Source organism: Xiphias gladius, chromosome 6, assembly GCF_016859285.1.
Source record: "Xiphias gladius isolate SHS-SW01 ecotype Sanya breed wild chromosome 6, ASM1685928v1, whole genome shotgun sequence".
NCBI lineage: Eukaryota > Metazoa > Chordata > Actinopteri > Istiophoriformes > Xiphiidae > Xiphias > Xiphias gladius.
In genome coordinates this window covers 17,098,616-17,115,722 of record NC_053405.1, presented here as the reverse complement: position 1 = coordinate 17,115,722, position 17,107 = coordinate 17,098,616, and the positions used below count along the sequence as shown (strand labels likewise).

The 17,107-nt window shown below is 45.7% G+C and overlaps 2 protein-coding genes across 3 annotated transcripts in view; both read right to left on the bottom strand.

Moving 5' to 3' along the window:
- Positions 1-328: 328 nt before the first annotated feature.
- Positions 329-2,396, bottom strand: dmrta2 (DMRT-like family A2). Its single transcript, XM_040129133.1, has 2 exons — positions 1,922-2,396; positions 329-1,320 (listed from the first exon to the last, which is right to left on the bottom strand). Exons 1-2 carry the CDS (start codon positions 2,394-2,396, stop codon positions 434-436), a joined length of 1,362 nt encoding a protein of 453 aa, XP_039985067.1. The 3' UTR covers positions 329-433.
- A 12,688-nt stretch (positions 2,397-15,084) lies between these two features.
- The window catches only part of faf1 (Fas (TNFRSF6) associated factor 1), a 63,342-nt gene continuing 61,319 nt past the window's right edge, over positions 15,085-17,107 (bottom strand). For both annotated transcript variants that reach the window (XM_040129410.1, XM_040129409.1), the window contains one exon: positions 15,085-16,155. In XM_040129410.1, coding sequence (XP_039985344.1) covers positions 16,072-16,155 — 84 coding nt within the window. In that variant the 3' untranslated portion in view covers positions 15,085-16,071. The remainder of the gene's footprint in view (positions 16,156-17,107) is intronic.

Below are 17,107 nucleotides of genomic sequence, written 5' to 3'. Positions count from 1 at the left end.
AATAAATCATTTCTTCGTTATTCCCTTTTATGTTAGATCCTGAAGAAACTGGTGTATAAATCGGTGATAAACGCATCTATATGTAGTTTTAGCCTTTTGTGCAACTGGGTTTACTTTTCACCTTCCCAGCTTGGTCAGTGTTTATTTTTGGAATCTATAAATATCTTTTAGGTTTCCCGTGATTCTATTGATGGCATGAGCAGGCTTGGAAATGGGGAATGTCATCCGAACTTTTGTAGTCTAACATATAAAATTATTTTTTGAAAATTACACATAAGTGAGTTTAGTCCCCCCCCCCCCCCACCTTTTGACGACAAGCCAGATAATCCTATTATGTACAGTATCCCGTAGCCAAAACACATCACAGATTTTCGCCAGAACATTCAACACTACGAATACAATGCAATGTGTCTCTGTGCTCAGTCCGCCAGCCTCACTGCTTGTCCGGCGTGTTGTTGACCAAAGGCCCGTACAGGCCGCTGGCATAGCCTTGCTCCTTGTGCAACATTGTCCTGTCCCTTATTAGGTCGCTAAAGGCATAGTCCATCGGGGGTCTGAAGCCCAGAGTGGGCATCAGCCCGGTGGTGGAGTAGGGAGTCATGAAAGCCAGTCCCCGGCTGTGCGCAGAGTAGGCCAGCCGCAGCGGGTTCAGTCCCAAGTGGGTGCCCAGCGGATAGGTGCTGGGGTCGGCCCCGAAGTGCGAGGCGTTCGGCTGGAGAGGAGAAAACGCCGAGCGGTTACTCAGCGTCATGGCTCCCGGCAACATGGGCCTCGTTGGGGCGGTTGTGGACGCGGAGGACGGCGGTGGCTGCTGAGCGTTTTGGAGCATCCTCTCGGCCGTCCACGTCTCCTCCGGACCGGCCTTGCTGGGGCCCTGGGCGCCGCTGTTGTTGAGGATCTGCTCGATGGCCTGCACCACGTCTTTGCCACAGCCCTGCAGGACGAGCTCCAGGACGCTCCGCTTGTGGCTGGGGAAGACTCGGGTCAGGATGTCGATGGCGTTCATGTGCCGGGAGGCCGCAGAGGAAGGGGAGGGCTCCTGCTCGTCTTTGTCGGTCTCAGAGCCGGAATCGGACCCCAGAGAGCTGACGGACCCAGGAGTCTCCTCTCCGTCTTTCAAGGGCTTGGACACCGGCGAGCTGATGAAAGACTCGCTGTCCCCGTTCTCTGAGCCCGAGCCCCCATGCCGGCCGTCTGGGGACGAGATGCCCGGGGCCGAGTCACTCTCGTTGGACGCCGGTTTCCCCACAGACTGCTGAGGGGTGGCGGACCCGGAGAGCTGGCTCTTTGGAAACAGCTCGTACTTCTGGATACTCGAGTCTGTTGACACAAGAAGACAGCAACGGTTTTATATAAGGTTTAAGACACAAAAGTCTGAGTGTTGCGCGAGGCCATCCGAGAAGGGTCGTGATAAAGTCGTAGCCGGCGAGGTTCTCAGCTACAGGGTCAGGGAATAAAAACTAAATCACACATTCCCTTAAGCAGTCGGGAGTTTCCACACGTGCCCGTTTTACACAACAAAAGAAACCCTCGCACTAGATTAAGACTGGCCCACTCACAATATACAATAACCTATCAATGCACCACATTTGAAGATTAATACGGAGACCGAAAAAAAAAAAATCACCCTTTCTCAGTAGCCTACAGCCAGATATGTCGCTTAGCAACCACACTGCTATCTCACGATAATATGCCTGGGACAAAAGTTTGATATTTCAGTGGACGCGGTTATGCACAATATGTAGGCCTTTACTGCCGAGATAGCCCGGTTTAACTTGACTGCTTCTTACTGTTGAGCTGCTCCTCTGCGATTTTGTTCCGTGAAGCCTGGAGGGTTTGTTTTTTTCTAATGGGCCCACGCGTCCTACCTGCACTAAAGCGAGCGAGCACTGAACCCGTTAACCCCCGTGCTGATGCGCACGGCCGCTCCCCTCACCAGAGTTGCTCTCGCTGCTGACGGAGCCGAACACGTCGTAGTTTGGGCGCGGGGGGATGATGCCGTTGGCGGCGGCCAGCGCGAGTCCCTCCGCCGTGCCGTAGAGCAGCTGCAGCTCCCGGGCTTCGTTCTCCTCCTGCGCCTGCTGCCGCCGCAGCGCCACTTGCGCGGCCATCACTCGCTGCCTCTCTGCGATCAAGGTGCACTTGGCGCACATGCAGTCCTTCCAGCGGCAGTAGCGCTTGTGGCCCTTCAGCGCGGAGACCACGCCGTGATTCCTGCAGCGGGCGCACTTCGGGGTGCGCGGGTACTTGTCCGCGGCGCGCAGGAGGAGCGGGGGGCCGCGCAGCAGGTTGCCGGCCATGGACACCGGGATGGAGGCTGCTGCGGCCGCTGCCGCAGCTCCTGGGTGGACTTGCGAGGCAGAGGAGGCCGTGGGCAGCTCCGGTCTCAGATCCATGTCCGTGGTCCTCACTGGCGTAGCTAAAATACAAACAAGGAAACGACGTTGTTCTGAACGATCTGTGTTAGTGAAACTAATGTTAAGCCGATCACATCTGCTCGGCGGTTCTCAACATCTCCTGGCAACAGGTGAAGTCAACCTTGTCTGTCTACTGACGAGAATACCATGCAAAAAAAAAAAAAAAAAAAGAGAGAGAGAGAAAAAAAAATCTAGGCTACGATCGAAACTCTAATGGAAACTGTCTGGGAGTTTGCCAAAGAAGCAAAAATATGTTTAGACACAGTCGACTTTAAGTCCGAAAAGAGCAGGAGCCGAGAGGAGCGACCATTCCTCCCCAATCTAAAGTTAAAACTGTCCAGGAGGAGCCGAGGTTGTTACTCGCCGCAGCCTGAGACACTAACTTCCTCCAGAGATTGTCAGTGGATACAGATCCCTCTCTCCCCTCTCTATTGTTGCCCCTACGTTTTCATTAGACAAATTTGACAACAATGTGGCGCCTGTCATTGGCCAAAGGGGGAAGGCGCAATCTGATTGGCTTGCCTCCCTTTTCAACTGTGTCCACCTGAGTTCTTTTTCCAAATATCAAGTGTTAAGAATCTGGAGGGAGTTCCCGGAAAGCTCAAATCGATGCAGTGCATTTCTAAAAAAGAATTTTATAGATTTTAAACAACAGCCGATGTTATACCATTTATTTGGGGGGTAAATCAGCTTTGGCAGGGGGCCAAATAGGACAACAAAAATTTCCCTAAAATGAAGGAACATTTTCTTCCTCTCCCGTTGCTTTCTGTATATTTCTCTAGAAATCTTCCTTATTATTTGGTGATATGATTGTTAGGATGAGACACCGCCATCCTTGCGTCTAGATGTGTCTATGTTCCTAATGACAGACCAATTTAAGACCCGTGTTTCACCCCCAAAATAAAGACGATGCGTGACTGTAATACCGTCAGCCTGGAAGGTAAGTATCATTTATTTTACTGATTCGAGGGGAGGCGAAATTTGCTCTGACGGAGGAAACGTCTCTATGAGCCGCAGGGTGCTTGAGTGCAGAAAGTCAAGCCGTCGTCGATGCTGACTGGTTAACTGGCACGGTTCGCTCGGCCGCAGGAGAACAGGCGGAGTGTTTCACCTTGTCCAAATTCTGTATGAGCTCGCCTCGGGGTTGCTAACACTGCGTGTAACGAGGTCTCTCTGAAATGTTTTAATTTGTGTAGCCGTCTAAACATCTGTTTCGTGCAGTCTGTTTAAGAGAAAGAAAAAAGGAAAAACAAAAAACTACACATCCCAACGCTTCGAAGACGGAGTGAATGGAAGCGCTCACGTTGTTCGCTGTATGGAGTCGTGGATTAAATGCGCATGCCAAACCACAGTTTTTCCTCTGTCTTTATTTCGTTTTTCCGATGTCATTTCTTTCTCGTCGTGTCAGGCTTGAAACTGTGACATAAGTGTGTTTCAAAGCAAAATGATTTTTTAAATATTTCTCTAATAGTTCTTCTCCATTCCGTTCCCCTCTCATCACTCCAACGCTCCGCGTCGCTTAATGGGAACGCAATATTTGACAAGACTGTTTGATCCGCTTTTGTGCGCAATTATACGCGTTTACTTATTCAGTCAATTACAGCAGCTTTAAAAAGCATTTCGCATTTTTCAGTGATTGATTCATTATCAGCTCAAAGCGTATTCTTCATTCAGTTTAACTTATAAAGAAAAAAAAATGTGTAAAATAAACAATCTTTTAATGAAATAGTTCAGGCGATAACCAACTAAAATAGATAATATAATAATAATAATAATAATAATAATAATAATAGAAATAAGATAAAAATAATACGTACAGTCTAATTAATTAAAGTAAGCTGTCAACATTAATCGCCTATAAAACGATATATTCATAAAAATAATATTTATAATGTTGGAAAAATTCGTGTGCGGCTGCAGACAGAGGTAGAGGTTTTCTGTCTGCCCGGGCTCCAATTTCTCATCTTCATTATTAACGTGGCGTTCGTCTATTTAAGGGTGAAAGAGAGAGAAAATTATTTCCCACCGTCATCTCAACAAACTCCGTCAAAATGAGCGTTTTGCACCGAGCAGTCGCCGTCCTCCCACCGCCCCTATTAACCGACTAACGATAATACTGTAATGCTTCCAGAGATTTAACAAGCCCGCGGCGCACGGAGCTACAAAAGGGCAAAGCGCGCAAACCACCTGCTTCCTCACCTGTTCACTCAGGAGCTATCCCGATTCTGATTAAAAAGTTATGGATGGGGGGTTTTATGGGGTTTTTTTTTTTTTTTAAATCAACAACTGTCAGCCCCGTGGAGGACGACAACATACGGTCTTAGTCAACAACAACAACAACAACAACAACAACAACGAGCCTCCTACTTGAGGCCGATGAAGAGAGAAATGGCTGCTCGGTGTGCAGCCCCTGCCTCTCTCCCCTCCCGGGCTCATTGTTTACTTTCTGAATCACTGTAAGCAAATGCCATCTGTTTCCCCTCGCCGCTGTCATCTGCACCTTAATTACCTAGCCAACGGGCTAATAGAGACGATCTTTAAAACTACATCTTTTCTGACGTTCGCGGTAATTATCTGCACGGGGCGTCGAGCTCACGCGGGTGGAAATCCGCGCGCCCTGCGCGGCGAAGTGATCGCTGCAAAACTGCAGAGCGGGGCCCTCGAGGCGAATGCGCTGTCACCTGCAGCAGGAGTGGGTTAAAAAAAAACACACACACACACACAAAGCGGCCGGAGCTTCCCATTAGTTCGGTGCGTTGTTGAGCGTGTTGTTGCGTCGGCCCAGACAAGACAGAGGCGGAAGGAGTACAGTTAAAGGCAATCCAAGTTTCCCTCTCACCTCTCCTCTTTACGCACAGCTCCCACTGTTGAGGAAGCGTTGACTTTAGGTGATTTGACACGTGTTCATTGCGGACGAGGCTCCTGCGCTGTCTAATGTGACCACAAGTGAATGGTCGTTGAAAGGTGTCCACTTCAATTAAGACCGGCTCTGCCTAAATTGTCGCTTATTTCATCCAAGGCGTGCAAGCGTAGCTGGTTCCGGGGTCTTGTATTCATCACATTTAGTTTGGCTGAGCCTGACGGAAAGCTCATTTTTCAAAGATATGCATTATGATAGGGATTAAGTTAACGATTGTTCCTCCCGGCCCAATTAAAAATGCCCCCCGCGCAATTAAAAGTGACTGTGAGCACTCGGGAAAATCCAACATTCTTTTAACCACTTCATTAGGCCTATGCATCAAAAAAAAAAAAAAAAAAAAACTATGCGATGCTTTCATTTCTTTCAAGAAGGCTACAGACGAATGGGGTTTTAACACCCTTTTAAGATCACAACAAAGGCCATGCTTGACCCAACATATGTAGCAGCATGTTTCCGCTGCCCCCGCACCCCGGTGCGGCTTTCGAGCGGCCTCTCCCACCGCCACTGCCCCGCCTGCAAGCCCGGCCCGGGCCCGGATCCCCTCCCGCGCTCTCCCGCCGCCGCCGCAGCAGCAGCAGCAGCAGCAGCAGCAGCAGCAGCAGCAGCCGGCCCTGTCACGCAGAGGCAGAGGTTAGAGTAGCAGTTAGACAAGGGGCCGCGGAGAAAAGAGACGCACGGGGTTTTTCACACAAGTATTTACACGCTTGACGGGCACACCGAGTAGGCCCGCGCTTATGGACAAGAGGCTGTTAACCTGCCACTTCACACCAGCTCCACTGCGCCGGGGAAATGGATCAGGCTTAATGCATTCCTTTAAAGGCAGAGTCAGGGCTGGAGACACACTGAACACCTTGTTGGACACGTTTCCAAGCCGCTTTTTATGCTGACATACAACTGTTGCACGTGAATTCAGAATTAGAAATATAAATATGCGTTAAGCACGGCCTAGGTAATGAGGAGCTCCGGGCTCAATCAAATACTCCTGATTTCTAACCATAATCGGGGGATGACTGCATATGAGTTCTGTAATTAGTCATTAGAAACATTTATCCTAATCCTGAGCGTGAAAATAGTAATAGTGTTGGAAGAACTATTCAGGATACTTGACTTGAAAAAAAAAAAAGAAGCAAATACTAGAACGTAAAAATACTCTACTCCATTACACATAACGGTCCTGTTCTTAAAATACTACGTGAGTAAAATTACACAAGTGTGGGCAGCAAAATGTAATTAAAGTATCAAAAGGTAAAGTACTCATTAAGCATAGAAATAGCCCCTGTGAGAGAGCATCATTATATAGCATATTACCGGACATACTGATGCATCAATGTGTGAGCAGCATTTGAATGGTGTTTTTCGGTTTAGATTGAACTAAACTTTATATACCGTTGGCTTGTTTGATCTATAATAAAACCACCATCTTACATAAGGTTCAAATGCAGTGGAGTAAAAAGTGCAATGTCCCCCTCTGAAATGAAGCGGGGCGGTGGCACAAAACGGCATCCCCGAAGTCAAGTGCGTACATCGAGGGTGCGTTTAGGTCGAGCGGGGAATTCAGCGAGTACGTTCAACTCCCTTTTCCCCCGCTGGGCAGGAACATTTAAAAGACACTCGACCGAAAGCGTGACTGGTTAGCTTGCAGCCTGTCGCAGCCTCGCGAAGGTCCCGAGCGAGGACAAACATAAAGGCTAAATTTCAGCGGGGCCGGCTGAGGAGGCACTTGAGCTCAAGAGGCAGGGAGAGGTCTCTAAAAGCGTCGCTCTTCACCCGCTAGAATAACACTTATTTGTAAATGGGGGGTTGCCCTGCCACGGCGCATGAATATTTCCAAGATCTGAAGGGTCCCTCTCTGCCAGAGCTGTTGGCCAGCACTCAGGCTCTCTCTCTCTCTCTCTCACACACACACACAGGCACACACACACACACACACACACACACAGGCACGCAGAAAAAAAATCCGTTTTTGTGCCCCCGAGGTAGGTTGGCAGGGATTATCTTTGTTTAATGAATGGGCTACAAGTATTCATCAACACGGCGAGATTATTGGGCTCTCTCGCTCTCTCCTCTGCAAGGCCTAGAGTGGCATATAACTCTAGTGTGTGTTTGTCTGTGTGTGTGTGTGTGACAGAGAGAGAGAGAGAGAGAGAGAGAGAGAGAGAGAGAGAGAGAGAAAAGACAGAGACAGACCTACACACTGCAGCCAATTAAAATGCACTTCTCCCCTGCTCTATCCCTCCACATCTGCCTCCTTTTCTCCACCAACGAATGGCGCAGAAAAGAAGGAAGCTCATGAATAGGTGCTCATTGAGATCACAGATGGAGTATGGCTTTCTTTTTGCTAGAAATTTGAGAAACACCATTGTCCCCAATCAAAACTCAATGTGTTCGCCTACAATGGTGCCGGCTTTGAGCTCCGCCGCTTCAATTGGCCTTGTTTTTGAAACTTGAAGTGTTCAACACAAAGACTTGGCCCTCCTAGATGTCACCACCGCTTCGCTTCAGTACGTGTGTGTGTGTGTGTGTGTGTGTGCGCGCGCGTTCAGAAAGAGAGAGAGAGAGAGAGAGAGGGGAAAAAAACACAATTAATAAGAAGCTGTAATTACTCCCCTTCACGCCACTGCACCCATTCAGGACCCCACTGGCCCATTTATTGCTTCATCCCATGCGGCTGATAATCCGAATACCACAGGTTTTTATAAGGCGTCTGTGGCGTTTGGAGGAAGCAGATCTGGAGGAACAGGACTATAAATAAACTGAGCAACAACCCGACAGAGGCCGAGGGCCGCAGCGATAAGACACTTTTAGGCAAGAGAACTTAACACGCCAATTCAGCACTAGACTAGGAAGGGTTTTTGGTTTGTCCTATTTGTTTTACTCAGTAATTAATAGAATTTGTTGATTCATTCATATTGAGAATTATTTAAATTAATTAACAAAAATGATCATTTTTTAAAAATTAATTATTACCTTTAATTAAACAAAGGTAATACGGTTTAATTACTATATTAACTTATACTACATCAGTGTTTTCCGATATATTAACAAAATAAGTGTTTGCTATTTGCACATTCTGAAGTAAAAAAAAAACAATAAAATGAGTCAATTAATCAATAGGCATGCATATATATATATATATATATATATATAAATAATTTATAATTTTATCTATATTTTTATAATATATAATTTTTATGTGTAGATTAATTTAGATTATTTTTGTTTTATGACCACACTAGAGTTTAAAGTGGTCGTGCAAAAAATATTTTCAAAGGCGTTTTTCCATTTTATTCACGTTGTTTTTATACTTTGCGTCTGAAACGTCACGTTCCCCGGAGCTTACACACCTGCTGGGGCCACGTTTACCCAACTCCCGGCTGAGACCAGGTGCCGGCAGTGATGCGGTTTCTCCCCCTTGCCGCTGCATCCAGAGCGCCCCCTGCCACGGTCAGCACCGCTGCAAGCCGCCGCCCCGCAGGAAGAGACGCCGGGCGACGAGAGGAGATTCGGCCCACATGACTGAACGTATTCGCGCTCACGGCTCCGCATAAACAGTGCATCCTCCTTCTGGTGAATGTTTCCTTTAGCATCGCACATGCACGGCGCTGGCGGATGCTTTTTATCATGCAATGACCTTGTTATGATACGATACAAAGGGCTTTTCCCTCAAACTCCCCACTGTAGACCGAAATTCTTACTTATATCAAGGGAAAATGAAGGTCAAATTTTTTTATGGACCGTTGGTCATGAAAAGCAGAGAGGGTTTTTCCCCCCCAGTAAACACGGAGCAGCCACGATCAGACCTACAGTTTAACCGCAAAGTTAAAGACAAAAACAAAGGAAACAATAATGATAATAATAATTATAAATGGCAGCGTTTTCATATGAGTTGGTTGAAATATACAATGTCATTGAGATATACCTCTTTGCGTTGCCCTTGGGGAAAAAAAACAAGAAGGGAAGAAAAAAAATCGTGGCTTCACCAAAACGATGTTTCATGGATTCAGGAGAATATGGCTGCACACGGTCAAATGGCCAGGATGACGGAAAGTCCTGACTTACTTATGTGTTTGTTTGCTTGCTGGCTTGTGTGAATGAGCAACAAGCAACGCCGGCGGCAGACATGCACGAGGGGGAATCCGCAGGTCAGCTCAAAGCTTACAGTACTCGAGTGACTCTTATGAACAGCGCTAACCCAATAAAACTGGCTAATCTGCGTTGACCTGTCGGACAGCACAAAGACACGAGGTGAAATCTGGCTCTGGGGGGGGGGGGGGGTGCTGCAATACTGCATGATCTGGGGGTCATATGAGAAGAAACATAGTTTTACAGCAGGTCCTTAGAACATCCTGTCTACCTCTTAATGCCTTTACTGTGTGTACCCCCCCCCCCCCCCTCCTGGTTATTCGTTGGTTGATTGATTAAATCAGACCTGTGTATTTTCTGTTTCACCAAACAGCAACTGAGCAATAGGAATTTAATTTGGCGTTGCACCCAAAGTTGTTTGGGGAAGAAAAAAAAAACTGCTCTCTTCGAATAAGCGCACACGTGAAAGCACTGAAAACGGATCCAGGCCGACAACATTATGATTTAGACCCATTTCAGGGCCACATTAAAAAAAAAAATCAGACTGGTTACATGGCTGCAAGGAAAACGTGTTCTGTTTTTTCACGATGAAAATCAAAGTCTTCCCGGGTCTATTGTTTCATTAACAAACAGCAGTGTGAACAGAGAGAGAGACAGCGAGGGAGAGATGACCCTCCCTTTGTGCCCACCCAACAGTTTAAGCTGCATAGATTCTGTTTCTTTGGGCAGGGCCGGCGTCTCTGAGAAAGTAAACTCGGGGTGACCCCTCCAGGTTAGGCCGGTCGGGGATGCGAGCGGAGACCCTGTGACTCCGGGAGCCGCCGTGCTCTGGGATCTCCGCGGGTCCCACTTCAAAAGGAGGGAGGAGAGCTCACTTGCGTGAGGAATTCCGTGGCCTCGCCAGCGGGCTGCATTCTTGACCCCGGCGGAGCTGCTTAAACGCCATGGACGCCTTCCTCCTTTGTCGCCGGAGAACCGGGCCAGCAACCTGATGTTGCCACCACTGACTCTGTGGCAGGGGAGGCCGGCGGGCGCTGATGAAGACATCCCACCAAAGTTTGACTGACGCGTCAAGGGGAGAGCAGCTGATGTTACACTGGCAGAGTCCGAACAGACCGGTGCCTGTTCCAATACAAAGTCAAAATAATAAAAAATATTTAGAGTTAAAGTTATTTTTTTAAGTGCAAATCGTCTAAGGGCTGTAACTAACAACTGTTTTCATTATAAATGAATCAGTCAATTATTTTTTCGATTAATTGATTAGTCCATTAAATGTTTTTAAAAAGGGAAAAGAAAGGCCATTTACAGTTTCTCCGAGAGCCCGAGAGTTCAAACCCTAAAGATGATCGATTTGCCGTCATCTACGCGGCGAGGAAAAGGCAGCAAATCCCCGCACCTGAGAGGCCGAAACCGGAGCGTATTTGGCATCTCGGCTCGAAAAACGATAGTTGCCGATGAATGCTAATGTTAAAAGGAGGCTTAATGCGCCCCAGCCTCCACAGCAAAGGAAAATGTGACAGTCGTGGAAGAGTCTGTGGACACTCCAGGTAGGCCTAGATCAGTTTCCCCCTCAGGAGGACGCTGAATGTGTCGGCACAGTCACCTTCCGATAACTCAGCAGTGCGCTCCATTGCTTCCTTATACGAAGGCTCGTTTCCATCATGTGGCAAGAAATTACAGAAACATTATTCGACGTTTAATTTATATTTGAGCTACTTTCAATCCTTCACTTCCAATAGTAAATAAAGGACTAATTTATTCTGTGTGACCGTTGACAACACGCCTTCCCCCACACAGCTAAAAACCTGATGACTTTTTCCCAGTGAAACAAAAACAACTAATGACAAGTTTGGTCAGGTATAAGAGAGGAATATCATTATGTCTCATCGGCATTTCCGACTCTATCACCATCATCGGCTGCAGCGGCACAAAGGAACATGCCCTTGCGCATTAAATTCAAAAACCCGCCCGATAGAAACTGTAATCTCACACTCGAGAGGAGCTGCACTATGCGCGCCGTTCCCCGAGGAAGTCGCACGGCAGACAGGCGGGCAGAGGTGCACCTGCCTGTCTTCCTGCATAAACGCAGCCGGTTTGTTACGCTTACTGAGCTCCTGGCCCTGCCCTGACCTCTCCCTAGCCGCGGGCTGCACGTGTCTGCACGGCCAACAGGGCGATCTGCGCCCACCCTACACCCAAGCAACACAAATGTCATCCACAGCCATTTGGCATTGGCCAACATTTCTCTCGGATGGAGCATTTGATACTCGGCTGGTGTCTTCTCCCAGCGGTCCAATTCAAGGACTCCTCGCTGACTTTCAAGGTCGTCTTTGGCGAAATTAAGGGACATAGCATTGCTATGTTTCGTGCACTAGGCGTCCCAGAGGCACCACTTTGTAACATTCATCAAGTTAAGACATCAGGGCCAAATAACTTTTAACACCAAGCACAAACACTGCACTCAGGGTTTTTTCCTCCGGGTGGGATTTGGCAGCCTGGTATAGAGATGAGTGTTAGAGTTGAACTTACTGTACAGGCGATTTCTTGGCCAATCATACGAAGCTTTTTAGCACGAGTTCAGGCAGCAATATTTGGGTAAATTCCTCATGAAATCAGCGATGAATTCCCTGGGTTGTTCGATGAGAGCAGGATTCTCTGTCAGCCGGTAAACAGCGTACCTGATATTTTATTGAGGGACCTTTGAACCGTGTTACCTGTTTTGTCTTGTTGGTTGCCACTGCAGTGAGTGCAGCTTCATCCCCTCCATCACTCCACAGTCCACAGAGTCAAGGCCAGGTCTATGCTTTTCCCACGGGAGATCTCTCAAAAGACCGCAATTTGCCACAGCACACTGATATCATGGACCGAGTCAACGGCAATGAACTTTTAAAAATTGACATTCAAATCTGCATTTTGCTTACTTGTGGGGTCTTTCTTCATTGAGGTACTGTCAAAAAATTTCAGAGCCTCATTTGAATTTATAGGTCTTTTTTGAGGCTCACGGAAACCTAAATTTCCTTCAGAAATGAAGTTTTAGGTTTGTTGCAGCGAATGGCTTCCCTTCACCTTTCATACAAACACATGTGACATCTAGCAACACATATGAATGGTTGAAAATCAGCTTGTCACAAGCTTTTCCCGTGTCTTGTTTCACAATATTGGTTAACCGTTACTAGCCGAACACTTTTTACTGAACAAAGACAAAAGCCAGCGATTTTGTCCTGCAGTGTTTCTCTCTCTGTCTCACTCACACAGTGCCTTCAGCAACATCTCTTGCCTGGTCAAAAACCTGGGGAAGTGTGGCTGACTGAGCACATTAGATCGACTCATTCCTCGCGTGAGAAACAAGACAGCCACAGAGGAACTGACAAAACGCACACTCTCACTCGGCGATGCTTGTGTAATACACTGACAGTCGTGTAATAAACTCACCGTGTGTATCACACAAGCAGTCCCCGTTTTTTAACAAGTGTGACTTGCATTATCAGAGTTGACTGCATGGTTCTGGACGACCCTATACAGCATTTTAAGACTCATATTTTCCATCAATAAAAGCCACAGGGCTTGATGATGATACACAAAGTAAGATTCATGAGATAATTGTCTATTTCACCCACAAGGATTAAGTTGAAGCCTGCAGAATTCCCATTTGAAACTAGACTCAAAAACATCAGACTTAGTTTCCCTCACTCATTTAGTCTAGATTGATCTAATCCAGTTCATAAAGAAGATTTAAACCGCTCAGGAACTAAACAGGCTGACATTCGTCCCCTAAAGAGACAGAGTCCAGTTTTGTGGTGGAGTAAAATGTTCTGTGCACTAAAAGTCCACTGATGTCTGAGTTTGACCGGTGTAAGAGATTGTAGTTTAACAGCATATTGCAAAGTTACATTGATTAATTTCACTCTGATAGTTGCTTATGATCTTTTCCAATATTTAATTGAAAATCCTTAATATTTTCTGTCATCAACTTTGCTCTGTAAGTAGCTATTTTTGATCAGAGCAAACATTTCTCTGCAAAGTCTTGATTTTGTTAATTACGGGCTTCATTAATTAGAAATAACTAAATGTCAGCTGTCATTCTTAAAGTTACTAAAATGATTTGCTGCAATGTACAGTCAGTATTTATAATGTCAGCATACTCTTTTTTTTTTTTTTTTTTTTTTAAAAACACTGTCCTCAGAAGAAATCAAAAATATGAAACATTTTCCTCTCCTGTGTTAGTGAAAATTCCAATCAATACGGTTTGCAGCATTAAGGCAGTGTCCCTGAACACTCTAGCAAACACTTAGGATAACAGGAGAAATTCAAGGCCCTACACCAAAACCCTAAACTCTGACTGATTTATCATAAACACTTTTAAGGTATAAATGTTTGGGAGATTTTTACATTTACAGTGCTTTGTTTGTTTTTTTTTCTCCAAAATTTTCTCCATTTCCTTCAAAGAACACCCAGAAACACAATCTTGACACAATCGCAACTAAAAGGAACTCCAGGCTGCTATCCACCTTTCAGCACTGTATGACTAGTTAATGTTTTACATGAGAAGACCTCCTTCGCTTCATGTCGCTGTCCACTGCCAACTGTCAAAGAAAAGAAAAAAACCCCCACAAATACAGTCTATGAAATGGCATTTTGTTGCATATCACTGAAGCCCTGTCCGAGTCTCCTCTTGTCCCACCTCACTGTATATGGGTCAGCTTGGTCCAGGCCGCTGCGATCTGCCCGCCTGCCTTCCTGTTTATTGATGAGGGAGTAGCAGTTTGTTTGAGGCACTTTGCACTGCAACCGGGGTTCTCAAACTTTGCCTTTAGCTGACAGAGGATCCCTGCTACAGATGGAGGACTAAGCCCGCGTGATCTCACCTCGCTGAAGGCAGGAAATTAGCTGCGGTGAGGCTGATATTACCAGGTGTTATGCAAGCGAGAATATTAAAACATTTGTTAGGAGGAGTATGCAAAAGGGCGGCCTGTAGCAACAGAGCTGTGATGATGCATACCTAAACTTTTGATATCTGTAAAGACTGAAACTGGACAGTCAGGGCAAGATGGGCACCGTGGTAAGGTCATCTTGACTGTAAACAGACTTTGATGTGTGAACCTCTTGTTTCGCCACCCACAGCTCAGACACTAATACGAAGTTGAACATCAACAGGAACACTGGACATCATGCTCATCATGATCCCCAGCAGCCAGGGTCCATTTGGTGTCTCTCCAGTTAAAAGCAAACAACTCACAAAGTTTATAAAAAATTAAAAAAAAATTCAAAACCCTACATAAACCAAAAATGTCAGATATACCGTTTTCTTAGCTTTGCAAGATTTTCAATGGAACCCATAAACTGGTCTTTACCCCCTAATACTGTCCAGGAGTGTCGTGATATAGTTATTGATTTAAAAGTTTGACATAAAATCATGTGATTTTCCATCTACTCCGGACCCTCTATAATGAAGATTTAAATGACCTTCATAACAAACCTTTACATAACGTAAGAGAATCTAAGTAAAATAGATCACATTTAAATCATCTGAGTAGAGAAACGACTTTCGTGTGCATATCGTGACGTATTTCAACAGATTTCCGGATGAGACAAATTGATGTTCGTATTCATATATTTTATATAATGTATATCAAACTAAAACTAATACAGCATCAAACTTAAAAAGGATCAAGAAAAAAAAAAAAAACCCTGAAAACTGAGCAATCCGTTGGCTTGTGGAGCAGTGGATGTTAAAACCAGGGGGAGCAGAGACTGAAGGGGCACAACAGATGCTGTGGGTGTCACATCCCATTGCCCGTGGCAGACAGCGGATGGAGGGGTGCAGGGGTGGAAGGTGGGGCAAAGGAGGCAAAGGGGGGTTGGGGTGGGGGTGGGAAGAGGAGTTGGGGAAGGTTAAGGGGGTAAATACAGGTGGAGATGAGACAGCCCAGACTTCTACAGGGCAACATCTCTTCTTACTGTTTATTTCATTTCATTTTTTTAGCATTTTTTTTGGATTTCAAACACAAAAACCATGTTCTAAAAAAGCAGCCTTGGTGTGTTGAATGTGGTAACGACAGAGACCAAGTCCTTTTTTTTTTTCCTTTGTTTTCTGTTGGTATTTTTTTTCCTTTGACAAAGATTTGTCTACTCAGTCTCTCTGTTATTGTACTGTGTTTGTGTTTGTGTTGTGAGAGAAAACCATGATAGCAGTTGGGAAGTCGAATTTGTGAATTGTGTGAGAGAAGTTGAAAGAGAGAGTGAGAGAGAGAGAAAAGGTTTGGGTGAGGTGAATGTTTGGCTGTGTGCTTGTGATACTGTCTTTGCTCCTCTGTGCAACACGTGTACACTACGCATTCATGTACCACGACCAGGCCGAGGGCAGAGAAGCTTACTTGCACTTTTGTGTCACTGGATGTGCATGCCAGTGTATTAATGTATGTCTGAGAGAGAGGACTGTGTATTGGTGTGTGTGTGTGTGTGTGTGTGTGTGTGTGTGTGTGTGCGTGTGTCTGTGTGTGCGTGTGTGTGTGTGTGTGCGTGCGTGCGTGTGTACTGTAGGCCCAGACTGATGGGGAGAGGAGGGGGCCCATGCTCGGTGACTAGTGTGTGTCCAGCCAGTTCATCAGTCAGTCAATCAGTTGGTCCTCTCAGCTATCAGAGGGCCAGTTCCTATTCTTTAGCCTCCAGGAAGAGTGTCTCCTGTGGAAACAACTTGGCCTCCAGCAGAGTTGACCCTGGATCCAACTGGGTGATCTGAGAAGAGACAAGGTGGGGGGGGAGTACAGGGAGAACATTAGACTGTCACTGACCAAATGGTTTGACGCTAGAACTGCAACTAATGGTTATTTTCATTATTGATTATTCTGACATTTATTTTTTTAAATTAACTGATGTATCGTTGATATTATTATAATGAAAAATATCCATTACAATATCCCAGATAACAAAATGCCTTCAACTTGCTTGTTTAGTGCAACCAACACTCCAACACACATTCTAGCTTGATAAATATCTTGAACGATAAATCAATTATTACATTTGTTGGTCAACAATGTTCTGCCGATTGACTAATCCATTAAATCGACAAGTTATTTCAGCACCATTTAACACTTTACATGTCCCTCTCCATTTTGGCCTTGCATCTAAACTGAGCTGCCATTTTCAACACCCGGAACAGGTCTTGTTTGCTCAGGAAAGTAGATCGATTCGAAAACCAGTCCTAGAAACAACTCTGGTAGACAAAACTTTATGACGGAGTCCACAGGCATAGCTCCACAAGCAGTCACACATGTTTTAAAGTCAGTTTAATCATATTATCTAAACTATTTAAATTACATTTTCAGACTTATTCATATTAGTGTGAACATGGCCCTGCGATCCAGGCTTTACTGCAGAGTTCACTGAATGTGTGTGTGTATTTGTAAGAGAGTGTGTATGGTGTGTATTATTCTAACTTCATGTAATCTGAGCAGCTAGAGCTTTGTTTCCCTAAGAGAACCATCAGGTTTGTTTTCTTAAAAAGGCTCCAATCCAGAACAAACTGATGAAGGTTACAGGACAGGAGAGAGTGTGTGTTATAAAAGCTCTGTGGTGTGTGTGCATGTGTGTGCGCGTGTGTAAGTGAGTGTAGCAGTGATTGAGAGAACTGTGTGTGTTTTTGATCGCTAATAATGACTAATTTCAGCTGTGACAAAGGTCAAATAGG

Coding starts and splice junctions, on each gene's coding strand:
- dmrta2 (XM_040129133.1), bottom strand. CDS start 2,396: ATGGATCTGAGACCGGAGCTGCCCACGGCCTCCTCTGCCTCGCAAGTC. Junction 1,321..1,921: donor CTCTGGTGAGGGGAGCGGCC/GTGCGCATCAGC, acceptor TTGTGTCAACAG/ACTCGAGTATCCAGAAGTAC.